A 24,819-nucleotide genomic window follows, 5' to 3' on the forward strand; every position below is an offset into this window, starting at 1 on the left:
AAGCCCCAAGAGTGAGAGACGATTTGCCCACTACACCGGCAAGTGCCCATGCCATTGGCAAGACCCATTCCCCGATAGGGGTAGAGACGATCCATTCATTCTGTGGACGTGACACGTAAAACCACGAAAAGTGCACGTAGTTGGTTTCTGACCAGCAAGTGTTTCCAAATAGCCAAATGCCTCGTCATCTAATTAGTGACGCGCATGAATGGATGAACGAGATTCCCACTGTCCCTACCTACTATCTAGCGAAACCACAGCCAAGGGAACGGGCTTGGCAGAATCAGCGGGGAAAGAAGACCCTGTTGAGCTTGACTCTAGTCTGGCACTGTGAAGAGACATGAGAGGTGTAGAATAAGTGGGAGGCCCTCCGGGGCTGCCGGTGAAATACCACTACTCTGATCGTTTTCTCACTTACCCGGTGAGGCGGGGAGGCGAGCCCCGAGGGGCTCTCGCTTCTGGTCGGAAGCGCCCGGGCACAACCCACTACAGGGACAGTGGCAGGTGGGGAGTGTTACGTACTCGTGACACATGACAGTGGTACCCTTGTCACGTGACTGGGGTTGAAGCTATACTGGACTTGAGGTAATGGTCTTGTTATGGTGGAGTGACTTCATTTTCCCGCCAGTAGAGATCATGTGACAGGTTTTTTTTACAGGTTATAAAAGGAAGACCCCACCCTGTGAGGAGGGGCAGTTCGTGGCTGGATTTGCCATGTTGACTTCATGCCACTGCGCGATTTAATGTGATGACGCAGTTTAGTTGAAAGATGAAGTTTTATCTAATGCCTAAAGTTTAAAAGGTCATTGCCAGCAGGTTCTTTACAATACTGCTAGTTTGAGAATCAGTGGAGAGTGAAGATCGGAGTTCAGGAGTTAAAGATCGAAAATTGATTTACGACGGTGAAACAGGTTCAACCTTATTTAATCCTTATTCGAGAAGGAATTCGTTGACTGTTCTTGTGTTAATCTCTGCGGGATAGCAGAAGATTGAGGACAGTGTGATAAAGGAAATTCGTTAATTCTGCGTGGGAAAAGTTCGACGTCAGGGATCGAAGCAAAACGATGTGAAAGAGAATTTAAATCGTCTTATAAAGTCTCTCCCTTAAATGAACCGTGAGCATTTTGAACTTGTGGCAGTCCTACTTAAAAGAACTGTTTTTGCAACATCACTTTAAGAACTGTTTGAGCTGCATCGCTTTAAGAGCTGTTTCCGGTTACGGTAGTGTTTGTTTACTTTTGGGGGGTTTGTTTTCAGTGTTTAATAAACGTGTTGTTTGTTATAAAAGCCCTTGCCGAACTCATATATTTATTGTTGCCTGAATACGTAACAGGAGTTTGACTGGGGCGGTACACCTGTCACACTGTAACGCAGGTGTCCTAAGGTGAGAAAGACAAAAGGGTTTTACCGTGAATGTAAAAGGAAGACATACTTGTTCAATGAGAAGAAAGAATGAGCCTGGATGGGAAAGATATTCAGTTCATTTCACCAGGTGAGATTGAAAAGTACCTTGGGGTGAAAATTGACCCATGGTGCAGAATTAGAGGTGATAATTGGAAAAACAAACTGGATATGTGGTTCCATAGTCTAAAGGCAGCTAAGCTCAAGCCATTACAGAAGATTGAGCTCATGAGGACATCCATGATTTCAAGGATGTATTACCATCTTACCCTCAATGAGGCATCGCAGAACTCTCACAGATTTGAACAAGCTGATCAGGACAATGGCAAAATAGATCCTCTACCTACCCCAGGACACAACTGATGGGGTATAGTATGCCAGGATGAGTGATGGAGGGTTGTACCTGCCAAAGCTGGAGATACAGATCCCGATTGCCGTGATCAGGAAGAGGCTTGCACTGGAGCTCTCACAGGATAAGATAATCAAAGCATCTTTCACGATGGCCAAAGAGGACAACCAGGCTAAGATTAAAAGTCTGGCAAATCTCCAGGTGCTGAAGAATGTTATGAGAGAACTTGATATCGAAGCATACTTGGGGGAGGGGATGCGAGTTCCTTTTATGCTATGCAACGTTCTAGGGGAGATGATGGAGGAGGAGGATAGTGGGCCACCGAAGTTTGAGTTGGACTGGAGGACGGCCGAATTTGACAAGTGGGCCCAACTGACCCAACAAGGATCTGGAATTAAGGACTTGAAGAACAATGAGCCATCTAACTGGTGGCTGCAGAACCATGAAAGATGGAAAGGATACCAGATCATGGATGCTCTGCTGCTGAGATGTGGACAATATCCAATGTATTGTACAAGAAACAAGGGAGATAAGGAGAGGGTAAAAACCTGTAGGAGATGCAGAATGGCCAATGAAACCCTGGCCCACATCTCAGGAAGACGCTTATCCATTAAAAGAAGCCGGATTAAGTGACATAATAAGGTCGTAGAAAAACTGAAACAAGAGGTCTGTAAGCAAGGTTGGGATGCGAGCATCGAACCCCATAGTAGACCAGAGGATGGATCGTTATGGAAGCTGGACCTTATCTTTGTGAAGAGAGGGAAAGCTGCCGTAGTAGATGTTACCATCAGGTACGAGGACAATAATCAGAAAGAGCACAGAAGGAGAAGGAGGACAAATATAAACATCTCACACGCCAGATCAAAGAGCTTACATGTGCAGAATCTGTGGACTATTTTGGATTTGTGGTTGGAGCGAGAGGTCTCTGGACGAAGGAAAATGAGAAGCTGCTGAAGTTTGTCAACTCGAATGGGTTCAAGATGTTTGTGAGAACATTTACAGTCTAACAATCCGGCTGGTGATTGACATCTTACAGACATTCATGGACGGATAGACGAACAGGGTGACAGGTAAGAAACGAAATGTGACTGCATACCCTGGGGAAGGTGCCATAACTTCCTGGCATATCTGGGTTTGATCAAAGATAGGCACACACAGTAAAATTCACAACAATGGCACATTACCGTGTTTTTTAGTCATGGTGAATGTCAAAGGTCTGATCAAAGCTCACGTTCTCTATTACCATTAGGTCAAATGCTTCATATCCCTCATTGTCACCTTACCTTGAATTGAACAATCAAACCACATAGGACAGTACCCCAACCCCAACCCACTCCATTGGGCAATAACCATTCCCCGCTAGGGAAAGGGAAAGACAATCCACCCAATTCAGTGAATTTGGCAAGTCCTCTAAGACCATTAGATCAAAGGCATCACATCCCTCGTTGTCATCAAATTGGACTGTACCCCAACCCTAAATTGACCATAAAGCCCATTCATCAGGCAGTAACTGTTCTCCGCTAGGGAGTGGTAGAGACAATCCATTCATTCCGTGGACGTGACACGATAAACCACGAAAAGTGCACTCAATCAGCTGATGGCTGATGTGTTTTAAATGATGGTGGCAATTCACCATGTTTAAACGAATCAGATAGAACTTAAAATAACTGAGATGAAAGTAGTGAGGAAAATGATTTATAAAATTCTGCAGAGAACCCATCAGGCTCAGGAGATTTGACCGACAGCAGTGCAGAAATGGCAGAAGATACTTCTTCTAGTGATAATGGCTCATTGAGTTTTGCTTTAAAATCAGAGGAGAGTGAAGGAATATTCAAACCATTTAAAAAAGGTCAACAGAAATATTATCATTTAAGGATTTGGAGGTGTAAAGTCGAGAGTAATAATTCTTAAATGAATCATTAATTTCAGAATGATTCAAGGTAATATTCCCGTTCTCCATTCGAATCTTTGTAATATGTTGTTTGGCTTTACAGCGTCTCAATTGGTTAACTAGAAATTTGCTAGATTTATCACCATGAATATAAAATCGGCTCTTGCTTTCAAGAAGTTGACGTTCAACTGGTTGAGTGGAAATAAGTTCAAACTTAGTTTGAAGTTCTACTCGCTTCTTGTACAGTTCAGGATTTTTAGTCTGGGCATATAGTTGGTCTGGTACTTTAATCTGACTGATCAAATCTAATCGTTCTAAATGAGTCTTTCTTTTGAGATTCGCTGTATATGAAATTATTTGACCCCTCAAATATGCTTTCATAACATCCCAGACAATCTGAGATGAAATTTCAGATGACATATTGGAGTTTAAAAAAAGTTATCTGATCCTTCATAAATTTTACAAAATCATCATCCAATAATAGAGTCAGATTAAAATGCCAATGACATTCGTTTGAGGAAGACCGGGGAAATTTAAAGACAAGGTAACTGGAGCACAATTCGAAATCAATATATTCTGATAATCACAAGAGTAAACAAATGAAATCAGCCGATTATCGATTAAGAATAAATCAATTCTAGTAAAAGTATAGTGGACATGTGAAAAAAAATCTCTCAGTAGGATAAAAAAAAGCCACATATCAGAGATACCATAGTTAGAAAGGAAAGAATGAATAGTTAAGCAGATTTAGTAGGTAATCTAGGAACAGAGGACAATCGATCCAAAGCTGGATCTAACCAACAATTAAAGTCACCGCCCAGTATAAGAGAACATGAATTCAAATCAGGAAAAAAAAATTCACATCATCCAAATTAGGAGCATACAAATGAGCTAATACCACTTTAGTATTATACAACTTTCCAGAAACAATAATAAAATGATCATTTGTACCAGATACCTTACTGTGGAGCTCAAAAGGAACATCTTGATTAATAAGGATAGAACCCCCCACCCCCCCCCAGCTTTGGCTGGGAAAGAAGAAGGGAAGTGCTGACCCACCCATTTTGACATAAGACTAGAATTGTCAAAACTTCAAATATGAGTTTCTTGCAGAAAAGCAATGTCAGCTTTAAGTTGCTTAAGATGTGGAAACACCTTCCTCCTTTTAACAGGATGGTTCAATCCCTTCACATTCCAGCTTACAAATTTCAACGAACTAACCATTATCAATTATTAAAACATAGACAGTAGTAAGCATAAACAGGATCAAACATTCAAGTAACAGTTCTGGAGCAAAGGTATAAGTCAATAAAATCAAGGCAAAAAATGTCCTGAATAACAAACAACAAAAAAAGCACTAAATCATGTTGGCACTAGAGAACCCACCCCACCCTCCAATCCCAAAACTAGATAACTACCCAGAAGGCAGCAAGCTCTACAAAAAAGGCACCCCAAAATCCAACTTGCAGTTTTATAACATCGACATAAGCTCCGTTAACTAGTATAACAGAAACTAGAGAACGTATGCACTACAAATCAAAATTATAGATGAAGAGAAACAATTACATCAAAAAAAAACTTAATTCAGAATAATAATCGAAAATAGTCTACCCGTGGGGAAACTATGAAAGAAAAACAGTAATTTAAAAAGAAACCAGAGGGGAAAAGAGAGAAGAAAAATTTTAATGTAAAAAAATACTTATCAACCATTTAAAAAAAAAACAAATCTGATATAGTAAACTGGCTGGGAGACCTTCAATAAATTTCTGAGCCTCCCTAACCAACTAAAACCATTTGTGGTCCCCAGTATTGAGTTATTTGGAGGTGGACTGGATTACACAAAAAAAAATCTAAGTCCACAAGAAAGCTTTTTAAAAAAAAAGTACTTATCGACCATTTTAGAAAGTCACACCGAGTCTGAGGTAGTCGAAATGGCTGGGAGACCTTCAATAAACTTCTGAGCCTCCTTGACCAACTTAAACCATTCATAGTCCCCAGTAGTAAGAGTTATTCGAAGACAGGCAGGGTTACAGAGAGAAGGTTTGAGTCCACGATTAAACAACTCTTTCATAACATCTTTGAACTCAGTGCGCATCTTCAAAACCTGAGGGGCATAGTCTTCAACGATACAAATGCCATGACCCCGATAATCCAGTTTTCCCCTCCGGCGTGCCTCCCTGATCAGGTTTTTCACCTGATTATCGATGAAAACAGAGAATTACTGGACGTGGCCTAGAACCCAGGTCAGACCTGGCTATGAATGTCCGGTATGCTCCGTCTAACTCAAGTGAGGTCGAAAGAAATTCCTTCCCGAAAATCTCACCAAGTAAGGAAGAGAAAAATTCAACAGGAGATCCCCTTTCGATAGCCTCTGGCAAGCCAAGAATTCATAGATTATAACACCTGTTCTGGTTTTCAAGATTGGTCATCTTGAGAGTAAGCTTGGTGTTTTGCTTGGTCAAATTGGAACAGACAGCTTCCAGCTGCTGAACGTGGCGTTTTAAATCTTCGGAAGTTAAATCGATGTGAGATAGATGTTTGGCATGATGATCCACTCTAGCATTAATTTGATCCAATTTTGACTCCAATGAACTGAAAGACTTAAATTCAGACTTAAAATCAGATACAATGTCCTGTCAATGCTGTTCCAAGATAGAGAGAATCTTGGCAGTCGCAGACCTAGAGACTTCTTTTTCCCCAGATTCAGGAAGGTTTGTAGCCATTTGAAGATAAGTGTATTCGCAGGCAGATAAGGCGGCAAAAAAAATTAACAAACTGGGATAAAAAAGGGAGATAAAGCATGCTAAGGTAAGAAATGTAACGGAGTGAAAGTTTTAAGCGTTAAACAATCACCATCTTACCGGAGTCTAGGTTACCTTGACTCTGATTTTAGAAGCTATAAGGTATTCCTGGGTAAAGATTTAATTAGGAGTGAGCAGTATGTGTCACAGAGTGGTACATGGAAATCACTGTACCACTACAGAAAAGGGAGGGAAACTGGAGTGGAGGCTGTGTGGGGAGAGATGGTCCAGAGCTTCCTAAGCCAAGAATTCAATGGATGCTCAAGATACAAAGCAGGATGAACCTACCAGCATCTTATTTACTCCTAACAATACTGAGGAAAATCTGTATTGTTTCAACAAAAGATGTTACAGGATCGCCACTGCACACAGTGCTCCCAACAGTCCAAGTACTTCCCTGCTCTCATGGCCTCCATCTCATTCCTCTTTCTTGTAAGTGTTACTCCGGTCCATGTCTTTAACTGTGTGGAGCAGGAGCAATCCACAGAGGGTCATTGTGATGCCAATCCACCATAACAGCTCGTGAACTTCTCCAAACAGCAACTGTCCAAGAAAAGCCTGGAATAAAGACTTTGTTTTGATATCAAATATAAAAAAAAATTTTAACCAAACATTCAGTGCCTTCAGAACCCTGATGTCAATCTTACTAATCCTATCTGCCTGCACATGCTCTACGTTCCTCCAGTCCCTACATCAGCAAGTGTTAAATAACACTTAAATGGTGCTATCATATCTGTGTACACTTCCCCAGCAGCATATTCCAGGCACTGTGTGTAAAATATACCTGCCTTGCACGTCTTTAAACTCACCCCCCCCCCTCCTGTTAACTTAACCTGGATCCTCTAATATTTGACTTTTCATGCTGGAAAAAAAGATTGTGTACCTATACCTCTCATAATTTATAAACTTCTATTGGGCCTCAACCTCCAACACTACAGAGAAAAAAATCCAGCTTTGTCCAACCTTGCCCAATTTAGGAAGCAAGAAACAGACAGGGCTCTAGAGTTACAGGTAGCCGGGACGGAGCTGAAGAATGGATTTAGGAGAGCTAGAAGGGGGCATGAGAAGGGCTTAGCAAGTAAGATTAAAGAAAATCCAAGAGCATTCGACACATATGTGAAGAACAGAAGGATGACCAGAATGAGTGTAAAACCAATCAGGGGTAGAAGAGGAAAATGGTAGGGGAGATCTTTGCTTTGCTTCAATATTCACTAGTGAAAGGGACCTTGACCTCAATGTAGAACAAGCTGATATGCTAGAACATGTCGAGAATGAGAAAGAGGATGTGCTGGAACTTTTGAAAAGCACAAGGATAAACAAGTCCCAAGGCCAGATGGGATACCAGGTTACTATGGGAATTTGAAGAAATGAGAAAGGATCTAAAAAGCGTGGATTGTGACAGGTTGTTTTCTGGCAGGGATGTCTTTGGTAAGTGGGAGGCCTTCAAAGGAGAAATTTTGAGAGTGCAGAGTTTGTATATTCCTGTCAGGATTAAAGGCAAAGTGAATAAGAATAAGGAACCTTGGTTCTCTAGGGATATTGGAGCTCTGATAAAGAAGAAGAGAGATGTATAACATGTATAGGCAACAGGGAGCAAATAAGGTGCTTGAGGAGTATAAAAAGTGTAAGAAAAACTTAAGAAAGAAATCAGGAGGGCTAAAAGAAGACATGAGGCTGCTTTGGCAGTCAAGGTGAAGGATAATCCTAAGAGCTTCGACAGATATATTAATAGCAAAAGGATAGCAAGGAATAAAATTGGTCCTCTTAAAAATCAGAGTGGTCAGCTATGTATGAAACCAAAAGAAATGGGGGGAGATCTTAAATGATTTTTTGAGTCTGTATTTATTCAGGAAACTGGTATGGGGTCTATGGAAATAAGGCAAACAGGTAGTGAGGTCATGGAACCTATACAAATTGAAGAGGAGGAGGTGCTTGCTGTCTTGAGGCAAATCAGAGTAGATAAATCCCCAGGACCTGACAGGGTATTCCCTCGGACCTTGAAGGAGACTAATGTTGAAATTGCAGGGGGCCTAGCAGATGTATTTAAAATGTCGATATCTACGGGTGAGGTGCCGGAGGATTGGAGGATAGCTCATGTTGTTCCGTTGTTTAAAAAAGGCTCTAGAAGTAATGCGGGAAATTATAGCCAGTAAGTTTAACGTCAGTAGTAAATAAATTATCGGAAGGAGTACTAAAAGATAGGATCTACAAGTATTTGGATAGACAGGGACTTATTAGGAAGAGTCAACACGGCTTTGTGCATGGTAGGTCATGTTTAACCAATCTATTAGAGTTTTTTGAGGAAGTTACCAGGAAAGTGGATGAAGGGAAGGAAGTGGATGTTGTATACATGGACTTCAGTAAGACCTTTGACAAGGTCCAGCATGGGAGGTTAGTTAGGAAGATTCAGTCGCTAGGTATACATGGAGTGGTAGTAAATTGGATTAGACATTGGCTCAATGGGAGAAGCCAGAGAGTGGTAGTGCAGGATTGTTTCTCTGAGTGGAGGCCTGTGTTAAGTGGCGTGCCACAGGGATCAGTGCTGGGTCCATTGTTATTTGTCATCTATATCAATGATCTGGATGATAATGTGGTAAATTGGATCAACAAATTTGCTGATGACACAAAGATTGGAGGTGTAGTGGACAGTGAGGAAGGTTTTCAAAGCTTGCAGAGGGACTTGGACCAGCTGGAAAAATGGGCTGAAAAATGGCAGATGGAGTTTAATGCGGACAAGTGTGAGGTATTGCACTTTGGAAGGACAAACCAAGGTAGAACATACAAGGTAAATGGTAGGGCACTGAGGAATGCAGTAGAACAGAGGGATCTGGGAATACAGATACATAATTCCTTAAAAGTGGCGTCACAGGTAGATAGAGTCATAAGGAGAGCATTTGGTACATTAGTCTGTATAAATCAAAGCATTGAGTACAAGATTTGTAATGGTATGGTGAGGTTGTATAAGGCATTGGTGAGGCCGAATTTGGAGTATTGTGTGCAGTTTTGGTCTCCGAATTACAGCAAGGATATTAATAAGGTTGAAAGAGTGCAGAGAAGGTTTACAAGGATGTTGCCAGGATTTGAGAAACTGTGTTACAGAAAAAGGTTGAATAGGTTAGGACTTTATTCCCTGGAGCGTAGGAGAATGAGGGGAGATTTGATAGAGGTGTATAAAATTATGATGAGTATAGATAGTGTGAATGCAAGCAGGCTTTTTCCACTGAGGCTAGGGGAGAAAAAAACCAGAGGACATGGGTTAAGGGTGAAGGGGGAAAAGTTTAAAGGGAACATTAGTGGGGGGGGGGGGGTTTCTTCACGCAGAGAGTAGTGGGAGTGAGCTGCCAGATGAAGTGGAAAATGCGGGCTCACTTTTAACATTTAAGAAAAACTTGGACAGGTACATGGATGAAAAGGGGTATGGAGGGATATGGTGCAGGTCAGTGGGACTAGGCAGAAAAATGGTTCGGCAGGGCCGAAGAGCCTGTTTCTGTGCTGTAATGTTCTATGGGAAGTGGGGGAAGAAAATAACTGCGCTTTTGGCGATGATATGTGTCCAAACTGGCCACAGGATGAAAATGTTCAAGAAAGGGATTGGGGATAACCTGGGAACCAGTGAGTCTTTCTTCAGTGGAGACAAAATATTGAAGAAGACTCTTCAAGACAGGATTTATGAGCCTTCGGAGAATCGTAGCCTGATTAGGGTTAGACAGCATTGCTTTGTGAAAGTAGATCAGGCCTCACAATCCTGAATGCATGCTGAGGATGTGACTAAGCACACTGATAAAAACAGAGCACTGAATGTGGTGTACATGTATTTTAGTACAGCACTTGATAAGGCTCCCCATCGCACACTTCCTGAATAGGAAGTCAAGAGGTATGAGGTCCAAAGGAACCTGGCTGTGTGGATACAGAATTGGTTTACCCATAGAAGGCAGAGGATTGCTGTCGATGGAGTGTATTTTGCCTGGAGGTCAGCAACCAGAGGTGTTCTGGGACCCCTATTCCCTGTGATTTTTATAAATGACTTGGATAAGGAAGTGGAAGTATGGGTTATTAAGTTTACAGATGACTGAAAGGGTTCACTAACAAGTTGCAGAATTTGGCTGAGAAGTGGCAAATGGAGTTCAACCCAGAAAAATGTGAAGTGATCCACTTTGGAAGATCAATTTGGAGCTCTATAAAACCTTGGTTAGACCACACTTGGAATATTGTGTTCCGTTCTGGTCACCTCATTGTAAGAAGGATGTGGAAACTTTTGAGAGCGCATTTGAGATTTACCAGGATGCTGCCTGGATTAGAGAACATAATGTAGATAGGTTGGCGAGCTCGGGCTTTTCTTTGATGCAGAGGAGGATGAGAGGTGTACAAGATGATAAGAGGCATAGATTGAGTAGATGGCTATACTTTTTTCCAGGGCAAAGATGTCTATACAAGGCTGCATGATTTTTAAGTAATTGGAGGAAAGTACAGAAGTAATTTTTTTTAACCACAGAGAGTGGTTGCTACGGGGAACACCCTAACAAGGATGGTAGTAGAGGAGATATAGTAAGGGGTTTCAAGAAACTCTTAGACAGGCACACAGATGATAGAACAATGGAAGGTTCAGTATGAGGGAAAGGTTGGATTGATCTCAGAGTAGGTTGGCACTAGATCCTGGTGAACATCCAGAACTACTTTCTATGAGCCTAACACCAGTTATAGGGAAGTTGCAGTTAAGATTCAGAAGGAATAACATTTATCCTCACTTGGTAAGGCATTAGCATGGTTTGGTGTGGGGGTACTTTATCAAACCTGAACAATGGAGAAGTATATTAGTCTGTGTAGCACCAAAGTGTGAGTGGGAAACTCCCTGATGAAATCATATGTCAGGTGGGACTCCGTTGTCCCAGTAAAGCAGCAAAACACATTCACTTCTTCCAGTCCAGTGCCCCACATTCAGTGTTCACAATCTCCTACAATAGAGTGACCTTGAGCTTTAAATTGCTACCACTGATTCCCCACACTATTCCCAAACTGACCTCTGTCTGTAGCCTCTGGCACTGTTACAACACCCAAGGTAAGGTTGTGGAACATCATCTCATGTTGACTTCCAGACTTTACATTCAGTTCTGTATTTCAGATAACACACTCCTTTTTGTTTCTAAATGAGATCCATTTCTACCTGCCTTCATTTTATCTTGAATGTATTAATCAGGGAGGCTGGAGAAGTTAAGGGATGGATATACTATAGAACATCTGTATCAGGAACAAGGCTAGAAATATCAGAGCCCAAGGTTTGATAGGATGCTAAGGGAAGCAAGGGAACTGATTGCTGAGCCTCTGACAGATATTGTTGCATCTTCTTTCACCATAATTGAAGCACCAGAGACTAGAGGATAGCCAATACTGTTACCTTGTTCAAAAGGGAAATAGGGTTAAGTCTGGAAAAAAAGTCAGTAAGTGATATGGAAACTATCAGAGAAAGGTTTGGAAGGACAGGATTTGTGTTTACTTGGAAAGGCTGGTATTGATCAGGAGTCAGCACGGTTATTAGTGGGGAAGATTATGTCTCACAAGTCTGATTAAGCTTTTTGTGAAGGCAACTAAGAAAACTGATTAAATCAAAGTAGAAGTAGTTTACATGGACTTTAGGTCCCTCACCTAGTCTACAAGTTTAAGGACAAAGAACCCATGCAGTGTAGGTACAAAATTGGATGAATAACAGGAAGTAAAGGGAGGGGGAGGGTGGTGGATGAGTGTGTATCTGACTGGTGGACCACAGAGATCATTGCTTAGACCTTGTTTCCTTGGATGAGATGTAAGAGTACGACCTCTAAGTTTGCAGATAACATGAAAACTGGTGGAGTCATAGGCAGTAAAGAAGATTGTCCAAGGATACAGGAAATTTATATCAGCTGAAAAGTTTGGCAGGGTGGAAGCAGACAGAATTTATTCCAGACAAATGTAAGGTAATGTATTTTGGGATATCAAATATCAATAGAATATATTGAGTAAATGGTTGGGGTCGTAGAAACATAGATGTAGAGATCTTGGGGTACAAGTCCATAGCTCCCTGAAATTAGTGACTGAGGTGAATAGGCTACCAAAAATGGCAGTTGGTATGTTGTATTCATTAGCTAATGCACTGAGTATGAAGAATTGGGAGGTTGTGTTGCAGCTGAACAAAATATTGGCTGAGCCACATTTGGAGTATTTTATGTCAGCACACTACAGGAATTATATGGTAGCAATAGACAGAGCACAGAAAGATTCACCACAGTATTGCTGACAACGGAGGCTGTAATTCTAAGCAGAGTCTGGATGAACTGAGTTTATTTTCTCTGGAACACAAAAGGCTTTTATAAACCTATTTGAGGTTTATGAAGTAACAGGAGTTTGAAACAGTAAGAATCCAAAGGCAATGCAGTCGAAATCGAGAAAGCATGTTTAAGGCGAGAGGAGAGAACTTTAAAGGAGATCTGAAGGGTGACTTTTTCCACACAAAGGGTGGGATTAGCATTGACAGGCATCACAGACAGTACGGCCAATGTGGACCAAAAGGCCTGTTCCTGTGCTGTACTATTCTTCTTCTTTCTGTGTATCATCTCCCATATATGGTTCTTTGACCGTGGTGTTTCAAGCTAGATTAGGTAGCAAAGAAGGCTTTTGGCATGCCAGCCTTCCTCAGTTAGGACACTAAGCATAGATGTTATGTTGCCATTGTAGAAAATATTGGTGAGGCCTTATGTTCAGTTTAGGTCACTGTGCTACAGTAAAGATGCCATTCAGCTGAAAAGAGTGAAAAGAGCAGAGATTTATGAGGAACTTCCCAAGACTTGAGGAACTGAGTGATTGATAGAGTTTCAGCTAGAGGTGTATAACATTATGATGGGCATGGACAGGGTCAATATTCAGACATTTTCACAGGACTGGATAATCAAGAACCAGAGGACAGAGGGGAAATATTCAATAGGAAGCTGAGCAACGACGTTTTCATTCTGAGAGTGGTCAGTATATGGAAATGAACTGGATATGGGCCAGAGGGCCTGCTTCCGTGCTGTACAACTCTTACTCTGTTGGGTGTGGGCACAACAGTGTCAATGGTTAGCACATCGCTTTACAGCGCAATTTCTGCCACTGCCTATAACAAATCTGTTCGTTCTCCCCATGATGGTGTGGGTTTCCTCCCAGACTCCAAAGACCTATGGGTTAGAAGGTTAATTGCTCACACAGGTGTAAATGAGCTTGTTGGGCCAGAAGGACAAGCAATCATGCTGTATCTCTAAATATGCATATCCCAGTATACCAAACCACTATAGCCTCAAATTCCATTGTCACAGTAGCTTAACTCTGATCCCACCTGACAGATGAGTTCAGCCAATCAGATATTCCCTTTGTTCCACTCATCACCTTCACTGCTACCAGGCCTAGTGTGTGTTTTTCCTCTCTCAGATCTGATGGAGCGACCTGCATCTGAAATACTGACTACTCTCTTTCCACAGATGCTGTTTCACCTGCTACACTGTTCCAGCAATTTCCATCTTAGGTCATGAAATAACCTTCATACTTACTGATGAGAGGAAGTTGGAAGCGACACTGGTCAGGGAAGCTTGTGCTGAAGTCAGATATCGCAGGGCTTTTGCAAAAAACATCCACATCAAAGCATTGCAGAATAATACTAGCCCTCCGCAGCCTGCCCGAAGTAGTAGGTGCAGCTGCAAAACAATGAAAACTCAAAGCTATAACAAAAATAAACCAAGACTCATCAGTTAATACATTGCAAGTGTAATAACCACCCAATAAGGTGGTGTTAAAATGTACCTGGCAGGATGGGACCACCTTACCACTCAAGTGAAAGGACAAACACCTTTTGCAGAAACTTATAAAGGTTGAGTGACACCTGGACAATCGAACAAGTTATGAATATCAGTGTAGGATTTACACAGTAAGAGTAGGAACAGGCCTTTCAGTCGTTCTGGCAATCACCAGAATCAAAGATCTCTATTCCTCTATTCTCTTTATATCTGGAAACCTATCGAGCTCTGTTTTAAAGAAACTCAATAACTGAGCCTCCATAATCCTTGAGAAATTCAGAAGATTCACCACTCACTGAAGAAGTTTGTCATCATCTCAGTTGTAAATGATTGTCAGCCACGCACAACATTCCCACAAAATCTAGCTTGTAAAAACTTGATGTGTATCCAGTTTTCCTCTTTTCTGAACTCTGGTGGATTTGTGGTCTATTAAGTGGATTGGGATTGTAATCCTCAGTCCCATTTACTCAATCGCTCCTTTTAGCACAAACCTGCCCTGCCAGAAGCGAGTGGAAGCACGTTTACTGCTGTCACACTGTGGCAAGTAAACAATTTCTTACATAACAACATTCTGTATAGAGTATCCCAGGTGCAGTTTCAGCAAGGCTTCACACATCTGCAAAAAACAACTTTGTTCCTGTACTCAAAATACTGGAGAAAACTTGCTGGGTTAAGAAAAAAAATCTCATTGAAACCTATTGAATGTTAAAAGGCCTTGATAGAGTGGATGTGGGGAGGTGTTTCCTTTGGTGGGGGAGTCTAGGACCAGAGGGCACAACCTCAAAATAGGGGGACATCTATTTAGAAGAGAGATGTGGTGGAATTTCTTCAGCCAGAGGGTGAATTTGTGGAACTTGTTACTACAGGCAGCTGTGGAGGCCGGGTCATTGGGTGTATTTAAGGCGGTGGTTGATAGGTTCCTGATTAGGCAAATTACGAGGAGTAAGCAGGAGAATGGAGTTGAGAGGGAAATGTATAAGCTATGATGAAATGGTGGAACAGACTTGATAGACAAGATAGCCTAATTCTGCTCCTATGTCTTAGTCTACTAGCCCCTTCCTTACCAAAGAAAAATTTCAACAAGGCCATCATGCACATTGTTTTCCTGCTTGCTTGCAGTAAGTACATACCTGTGGGTATTTAGTGACTTATATGCAAGGGATTTCCTCCCCCCCCCCCCATTCCCTTTGAACAATTTGAACATTTCCCAAATTGTATCTTTAAAAAACTATTTTCTTGTTTTGAGCGCTAGAGTTGATGATCTCACACTTTATTTCCATCTACCAGGGATGATTTCCATCATCCCACACACTCATTTTATAAATCCTCCTTAAATATCTTTGTATCCGTCTCTCTATTTACTTCCAGATTAATTTTAACAGCAAACTTGGAAATCAGCTGTGACATTGTAATATCCAAATAGTCAAGCCACCAACCTGAAGAACCATTCAAACTCAGCTTGTGTCTTTTATCATAAACAAATACTCAAACTAGACATTCATATAAACCCCAATTCCACATGCAACCAAGCTGAGGTTATCAAAAACTTTAACATCTAAATGTACAATTTCCACTGTTACTGCTCATCACATTCCAGAAAATCTCCAGTGGATTAGTCAAACACGATTAATCCATGACAATCCTTCCTGAGATCTGTTGTCATTCCTTTCATTGGAGATTCCAGCACTTTCTCTAACACTGATAATAAACAGCAGCAGACCCATTTTTATCTCCTTCCTCTCTTAAATAACAAGGCCAAGCTTGCTAAACATAGGAAAACTTCCAGTATCAACAAAACCCTGGAAAATGTTAAGTCAATCATTTACTATCTCTACAGACTCCTCCTTCCAAACACTGGGATGTAAATCATTGGATTCGTCAGATTTATCAGCTTTCAGTTTCATAATACTTCCACTGTTATACTTTTAATAGCTTCCTTCAGCTCCTCATTCTCACTAGGCTCTTCAGTATTTCTGGGAACATTTGTGAAGACCGGAATTGTTTATTCCTCTGTCAGTAAATGATTAAATCTGGGTTGGGAAGGTTATCCTACTGGGATTTACCAAAGAAATAGCATCTATGTAAATAGGAGGAGAGATGCAAGGAGCCACTTTCCCTTCGGGGATTATGTGCCCCTTAATAAGGGTTTAACCCGACCTTCACCCCATCATGACCATTTCCACCTCCCCTTAATCTCCTCTTCCTCGTCCATGAATCGGTTTCCCTTTAACTCCTCCCACACTCAAAACTGGACCCGCTCCTTCCCATTCCCCGACCTCAACCTCTCTAATGTTCTATTAATATCACTCCAAATCCCTCTTTTCACTGAAGTGGTCCCATCTCCGCCCTGGCACCACCGGCGCCGCCTCACCCTCTCTCCCCCCAGCGCTAACTTTGCCGCCGCCCCGGCGAGGGCTCCCAAGCCTCCGGCTGCGGCCGCCATCGCAGCTCCAGGTCCCCGCGCTCCCGCCATCCGCCACCCGCCACCCGCCGATCCCGAACGGAAGTCCTGCCGTCACTTCCGGTGAGGCTTGAGGGGCGGGGCCAGGCGAGGCGGCCGCACGTGGGTGGGGTTGGTATGTTAACGGCCAGTCCCCGTCCCGTCCCTTCGCTACGGTGATGTGCCCCTGTTTTGTCCCAGTTCCTGTCTTTAATAGGGCCCATTTCCTTCTCAACCCCATTCTACTGCCTCATCCCCTCAACCCTCCACGCCCTGACTAATGAAGAACCTGTCAATTTAATACACCCGATGACAGTAGATTCAGCACCCTCTCCTCTTATCACTTCAGTTATAAATGATTGTCCTCTTGTTATGATTAGGGTTGTAGTGGAAGGTAAATAATCCAGGAACACAGTAAATCAACAGTCTCTCTCCCCCTCTTATCTGTAGCAAATGTTCTTGCCTGGGCTTTATCTCTCTCTCTGATTAATGTACCACAGCTCTGAGGGGCCGAAGGGTGCGGGGTAGCCCCTCCTTTGTGAGAATCGCAAGAGCATTATTGGGTTGGGTCAGAGGACCCAGGAAATGAGAGAGAGAGACCTGGCCATTGTCTCCTGGAGACCACGTTTGTGGATTGGGGACTATGCTACGTGCAAGCCCTCGGGCAAAGTGGGCTGGTTGAGTGAGAGATTGTATCACCCCAACCTGATTGACATCTACTACCCTGCGAGTTAAGATAAAAGGGGGGCTGTAGGGACAGCCCCTCAGACGCACCAGAAGAAACGCTAGCGATCCCGTAATAGCGGGAAGCCATTTGAAGGAAGCCACGTGCGTTCGGTTCCTTTGCCCGGGGGCTGGTGGCTGGTACCACAGAAAACGACCTGGAACTAACAATGGGGAACCAACATCCCCGACTCAACAGTTTGGCCTCATAAAAAACCCGCGCAAGTTTAAAACCGTCTCTCTTAAACCCAAAGAGCTGCAGCTTGAAAGGACAGTGACTTTTATCTTTCCATCGGACAATACAATATTCCCTAGACAAACGATAGAGCTATTGCTTAATTGATGATTATTATTATACCCGCGTTTTTAGATTGAGTATTGACGACGTATTTTATCTGAATGTCTGTATTAATCTTATTTTTGTGCCCCTTTATAAATAAAGACTTTTAAAAATAGTACCATCAGACTTCAACTGACCTCTCTATCTTTGCTGGTAAGTGATCCAGTTATGGGAATAACAACAGTAATAGTTTGTAGTTCTCAGGAAGGGGGTTGGGAATGGTTAACTCTGCACCCCATTGACCATCAGGTCTGTTCATCACTCATAACACCCCCATTCTTCTGGAAATTTTCACCAGAGTGAAAATTAACTAATAAAGCGTATGACTGAATTACAGAGTTTAACAAAATACAGAAGTGGTCTTAACTACAAGAATAATACAGATACACTTTCAAATTAACATCTAGATAAACAATCAGCAATTACATTGTCACTCCCCTTTACATGTTGTATTTTAATTTTGAATTCCTGTAACAACAGACTCCAACTTAATAACCTATTTTTATTTTTCATGTTAGCCAAGAATACCAAAGGGTTGTGATCAGTATTAACAATTAATGGTCTCTGTGCTGCACAGATGAAGACCTCAAAATGCTGAATTGCCAAGATAAGTGCCAACAATTCTTTCTCCACAGTGGAGTAATTTCTCTGATGCACATTGAACTTTCGAGAGAAATACGCCACTGGGTGTTCCACTCCATCCCCTGCTTTCTGCAATAGGACTGCCCCTGCAGCCTCATCACTTGCATCAGTCGCCAGGGAGAAAGGTTTCAAGAGATCAGGTGCTTTTAACACAGGGTGGTGGCACAATATGGTTTTCAACTTCTCAAAAGCTTCCTGACAAGGACTGCTCCACTCAAATTTTTCTTCCTTCTGTAGGAGCTTTGTAAGTGGGAGGGCAATGTCTGCAAAGTTCTTACAAAATTTTCGATAGTACCCCACCATGCCCAAAAACCTTCTCAATGCCCTCTTATTTGTTGTGACAGGAACCTCGGAAATAGCCTGTGCTTTAGCCTGCACAGGAGCCAATTGCCCCTGTCCTACCACATACCCCAGGTACGTGATCGTGGCATGGCCAAACTCATTCTTTGCAAGGTTCACTGTGAGATGGGCTGCAGACGTTCATTTAAACAGTTTCTCCCCAGCTTCAATGTGCTCATCCCAAGTGTCACTCCAAACTACTACATCGTCAATGTAAGCCTTTGTGTTTGTTAACCCTTTAATCACAGCATCAATCATTCTCTGAAATGTCCCTGGAGCATTTTTCATTCCAAATGGCAAAACATTGTATTCATAAAACCCTGATGGTGTGACAAATGCTGAAATTTCTGAAGCCCTGTCAGTCAAAGGAACACACCAGTGTCCCTTTAGCAGGTCAATTTTAGTGATGTATCTCACTTTACCCACTTATCAATACAATCATCCACCCTGGGGATAGGGTAAGCATCTGATTGTGTGATGGCATTCACCTTTCTGTAATCTCTGCAGAATCTTATACTACCGTCCGGTTTTGGTACAACCACACATGGAGATGCCCATGCAGAGGAAGATTCACGAATAATACCAGCAGCTAGCATAAGCTCAATTTCTTTTTCCACTAGCTTGCTCTTTTCCAAATTCATCCGATAAGGGGATTGTTTAATCGGCTGGGCTGAGGTAACAATAACATCATGCTCTGTTACTTTGCACCTTCTGGGAACATCTGGACATAAATCTGCATGCCGGTTAATTAGCTGTGTCAGTTGCTCTTTGTTCAGGCTCCAAGTGACTGATTTTATCAGCAAAGTTGGCCAAAATAACAGAGTTCTCTAGTCTGGTGGGTACTATCTTATCTTTTCAAAATGCTCGGACCCCTCCTTATCAATCCTTTCTGCCTCATCGGCCTTCGCGACAGCACTGACCACCGTGGGGGTTGCATCATGATAACCTTTGAGCAAGTTAACATGAACCAACTGGCTCGGCTTTCGCCTATCAGGTGTTTCGATCACATAATTCAGCGAGCCTATTTTCTTAATCACTTTGTACGGCCCTTGAAACCTCGCCTGTAGGGGTTTGGCAACTACAGGGAACAGGACCAAAACCTTATCGCCCACTTGAAATTCTTGCTCTCGGGCTCGTTTATCATACCACTGTTTCATTTTAGTCTGGGAGTCTTTAAAATTCTGCTTCGCAAACTCGTAAACTTTATGGAGCCTTTCAGGGAACCTCAAAACATAGTCAATTACATTGACTTGCACGTTCGGACTAGACCATTTTTCTTTGAGTAAGGATAAAGGTCCTCTGGGCCTGTGACCAAAAACAAACTCAAATGGACTGAACCCCAGAGATTCCTGAACCGTGTCCCTCACTGCAAATAACAGAAGTGGTAATGCATCATCCAGTCACGAGTGTTTTCCTGGGTTCTTGATTAGTCAGGGCATGAAAGGTTATGAGGAGAAAGCAGGATATATGGTCTTGAAAGAAGCTTAGTTAAGGTTTATGAAGCCAGGACTTTAAGAGAGCTATAACATAGCCAGGTAGGGGCTTAAGAATGGATTTAAGAGGTCTATAAGGGAAGATGAGAAGGCCCTGGTGAATCAGACTAATGAAAACCCCAAGACATTATACACGTATGTGCAGAACAGGATAACTAGACTGAGGGAAGGACCGATCAGGGATAAAAGAGGAAACGTGCTTGGAGTTGAAGAAGGTAGAGAGGTCCTTATGAAAACTTCACGTCAATATTCACCAACGAGAGGGACTTTAAAGGTGAGGACAGCGTAAAAGAGGCTGATATGATGGAACGTCAATGTTAAGAAAGAGGATGTGTTGGAACTTTTGAAAAACATTATGATAGATAAGTCCCCAGGGCTAGACAGCATCTTCCCCAGGAAGAAAGGGAATAGGTTGCTGAGCCTTTGGCTTTGGGTCTTCACTGGCCACCGGATTAGTACCAAAAGATTAAAGAGTGGCAAATGTTATTCCTTTGTACAAGGAAAGTTATAGGGATAATCCTGATAATCATAAACAGCAAATCTTAGGCCAGTGGTGGGCAGATTATTAGAGAGGATCCTCAGAGACAGGATTTCAAGATTGTTCAAGAGTTCATTTCCAGTACACAAGTATAAAGGAGAACAAAATACTTGTTAGTCTGGATATGATGTAGCAAAAAAAATACACACAATAAGGTAAAACACTTCTATAAAATAAAATAAATATAGCTTGTGTACGCCAATTGATTGTGTGTCCATGAAGTGACACTAGGCAGAGGAGTGTCTGTACATAAGGTGACTCAGTCAGGAAATGATAAAGTAGTGGTGGTAAGGGGTGTGGATGGGTGGGTTTGTTCAGCCTTACTGCTGGGAAAAGTAACTGATTTTGTCTGGTTGCCCTAGCATGGATGTTATGTAGCCTTCTCCCTGATGAGCGTGGAGCAAACAGTCAATGAGGAGGGTGGGTGGGATCCTTCATGAGGTTACTGGTTCAATATCTTTTTGTATATATGTCCTTGATGTGGGTGGGCTGGTGCCAGTGATGTATTGGGTAGTTATAACTCCCCACCGCAGAGCCTTCCTGTCTGCCGCAGTGCAATTTCCCTACCGTGCTGCATGTGAGGATGCTCTTTACTGCGCATCTGTAGAATGACGTGAATAGTCCAGCTTGCTTCAGCCTCATCGGAAAGTAGAGGCATTGGGACCATGAGAAGTTGTGTAAGAGGAGTTAGAGACTGCTCACAGCTTCCATTTGCCTGCCATCAATGTAAAGATGTTTAAGTGATAAGAGTTCTCCTGATTGCTTGTTAACATTGAGCAATAGGTTATTTCCTTGGCACCAGGCCATGAGGTCTTCCACCTTCTTTCTGTAGGTCATCTCATCGTTGTTGGTGATGAGCCCCTCCACTTTCATGTCATTGGTGAATGTGACAATGTGATTACTCAAATGTTTGGCCATGTGTGAGCAGAGTGCACAGCAAGGGCTCAGCACTCAGCCCTAGGGGGCACCAATTTTGAGGATGATGGGAAGGGAAGAGTAGTTGACTATCTTTGGAAGTCCAACACCCAGATGCATAGTGGTGTATTTAGACTGAAGAGTAGGGATTTGTTCACAAAAGGTTTCTGATAAGTGTCCTTGTTTTCTAGCTGCACCAGAGCCAGGTGCATGACAGGTGCTATGGCATCTGTTGTAGAGCAGTTCTGACGGTAAGCATGTTGGTGAGTATTGAATGTGAATGGAATGGAGTTTTTGAGTGTGCTATTATCAGCCATTCAAAGCACTTCATGATGATCGGTTTCAGTGCCACGAGACTGTCATTTAGTTCTGAAGGTGTAGAATGGATAGCCAGCATGGGTTGTGAGGGGCACATTATGCATTACAAGCTTGATGAATTCTTTGTGGAAGTGGTAAAACAAACTGATGAAGATAGAACAGTGGATGTCATGAAACTGGATTTTACTAAGGCTTCTGGCTAAGTTCCACATGGTAGGCTTATTCAGAAAGTAAGGATGCTTAGATCCAGGGAAACTTGGCTGCTTGGATTCAAAATTGGCTTGCCCACATAAGGTACAGCATAGTAATAAATGGAGTATATTCTGCCTGGAGGTTGGTGACCAGTTCTGCAGAGATCTGTTCTGGGACCCATGTTTTTTTTGTTATTTTTATAAATGATTTGAATGAGGAAATGGAAGAATGCAGTAATAAGTTCATTCATGATTTGAATGAAGAAGTAGTTTGTAGATGACACAAAGTTGATGTCTGGAAGTTGAGACCCATTGGCCAGAGCCATATCTGCAAATCTTTGTGAATCCAATCCTCTAAGTTGAAGCCCAGTGTCTGCAGGCCCAAGTTCAAGTCCACCAGAGACCAAAGATGATCTGTCCCCGGATTAAAGGATTGTGTACATGTGTGGGTGGGAGGAAGGAAAGGAGCTTGTTTTACGGTTGCTTGTTGAGTTTCTGTGTTGTTCTGCAGAGCATCATAGGCATGGTATCTTGATGCCAGAATACGTGGCGACACTGGCTGGTTATTCACAGTACACCCTTGGGTGTTAACAAAATGTATTTCACTGTATGTTTCAATCAACGTGTGATAAATAAACTTGAACCTTGATACAAAAGTTGGTGGATAGTATAGAAGGTTGCCATGGGTTACAACAGGACTGGGCTGAGAAGTGGTAGATGGAATTCAATCTGGAAAAGAGTGAAGTTATACTCTTTGGAAGGTTGAACTTGAAGACAGGGTTAATGGCAGAATTCTTAGCAGTGTGGAATAGAAGAATCTTAGGAGCCATGTTCACAGATATCTCAAAGTTGGTAGGGTGATGAAGACTGAGGGATTGAGTTCAAGAGCCAAAAGGTACTATAAAGCTCTGTTTAGTATTTAAACACTTAATATGTTTAGTTCTGGTCTTCCAGTTAGGATGTGGAAGAGAGGGTGCAGAGACTTACTAGGATGCTACTTGGATTGGAGAGCATGTCTTATGAGGACAGGTCGAGTCAGCTAAAGCGTTTCTCTTTAGAGCTAAGGAGGATGGAAAAATGACTAATCAGGCATAGAAGAAGCATAGGATCAAGTGGACAACTAGAGATGTTTTCCCAAGGTGAAAATAGCTAATATGAAGGGAGACATAATTTTAAGGTGAGTGGAGGAAAGTATAAAGAGGATGGCAGGTGTAGTTGTATTTTTTTTAAAGAGTGGGGGTGTGTGTGCATACACTGCTGGGAGTGGTAGAGACAAATACATTTGGGACACTCAAAAGACTTTTAGCTAGGCACATGGATGAAAAAAGTGGAAGGTTTTGTGAGAGGGAATGGTTGAATTGATCATAGACTAGGCTAAAAGATCAGTACATCATCATAGGGTGAAGGGCCTGTCCTGTTCTATGTTCAAATATAAAGTGCGGCATTTTGGGACATCACATGTAAAGGGACAGTACGGAGTTAATGGTAAGACCCTTAAGAGTGTTGACGTACAGAAGGAATCTTGGGGTCCATGTCCATAACATCCTTAAAGTGGATAAAAAGGTTGACAGAGATTTAAAAAAAACGGGCAAATGACATGCTTGCCTTCATTAATTGAAACATTAACTTCAAGAATCAGAAGTTACCCTGCAGTTTTATGAAACTTCGGTTAGGTCATATCTGGGAGTATTGCATGTAGTTCCTGTCACCTCATTATATGATGTGAAGGTTTGGAGATAATGCTGAAGAGGTTTACGAGGATGCTACCTGGATTAGAGAACAAGTGCTACAAGAGAGGCTGGCCAAATGTGGGTTGTATTCTTAAGAGTGGCAGACATTGAGGGGATATCTGATAGTTAATAAATTTATGAAAGGAACAGTTAGAGTGAAAAAAACAGTATCATTTTTGCAGGTGTTGGAATGTCTATTGTGTGTATTAAGTCAAGAGGGGCTAAATTCAAAGGAAAGGTCCAGGACAACTTTTTTAATATATGAAGACAACAAGTATGATAGAGGCTTTCAGATAGGCATGGAAGTACAGGGAATGAAGGGATATGTATATCTTGCAGGCAGGAATAATTTAGTTAGGTATTTAATTATTAGTTTAATTAGCTCTATTTTCATGGTTTGTTCCTGTGCTGTATTTTCTATTCAATTTGACAAAAACAATTAAAACTTAGGACAAAAGTACTTTTATTTTACCAATGAAAAGGTTGAAGCTAATAGACAAAGTAATTTTAACAAGCATTTTCAAAGCTGGAATAATGTTAAACCAAATGAGTTTTTGTACAATTGATTCCCAATTGTATACAAAGTAGAGTTTGGGGGGGTGGAATAAACTCTCTTTTAGTTTTCATGGATTTGTTTACATTACATGCCATTTATTTGCATTGGCTCATTGCCAAATACAAAAGAGTTAACCACATTGAAACACACTGCTGCAAATACTCAGATCAGATAGCATCTGTGGAAGGAGAAACAGATGTTTTAGGCCGGAGAGAATATGCTTTTGGTAGCAGGGAAGGTGCAGGTAGGGAGCTACTCTGATAGAAGATCAGGTAACTTAATGCAGCAGTTGAGAGCCTATGATGTTCTGTCTGTGTAAGTTATTACTAATAATAAGACAATACCAGTAGAAAGTGAAA

General features: G+C 42.0%; 1 protein-coding gene across 1 annotated transcript; it reads right to left on the reverse strand.

Annotated features, from left to right (window-relative positions):
• Window positions 1–437: 437 nt before the first annotated feature.
• LOC132378619 (transmembrane protein 42-like) lies at window positions 438–16,754 on the reverse strand. The gene is made up of 3 exons (XM_059945708.1): window positions 16,607–16,754; window positions 13,993–14,136; window positions 438–7,000 (listed from the first exon to the last, which is right to left on the reverse strand). The coding sequence occupies exons 1-3, from the start codon at window positions 16,706–16,708 to the stop codon at window positions 6,860–6,862; spliced, it is 387 nt and encodes a 128-aa protein (XP_059801691.1). The 5' UTR covers window positions 16,709–16,754; the 3' UTR covers window positions 438–6,859.
• Window positions 16,755–24,819: the final 8,065 nt, after the last annotated feature.

This window comes from Hypanus sabinus, chromosome 20 (assembly GCF_030144855.1).
Source record: "Hypanus sabinus isolate sHypSab1 chromosome 20, sHypSab1.hap1, whole genome shotgun sequence".
NCBI classification, from domain to species: Eukaryota; Metazoa; Chordata; class Chondrichthyes; order Myliobatiformes; family Dasyatidae; genus Hypanus; species Hypanus sabinus.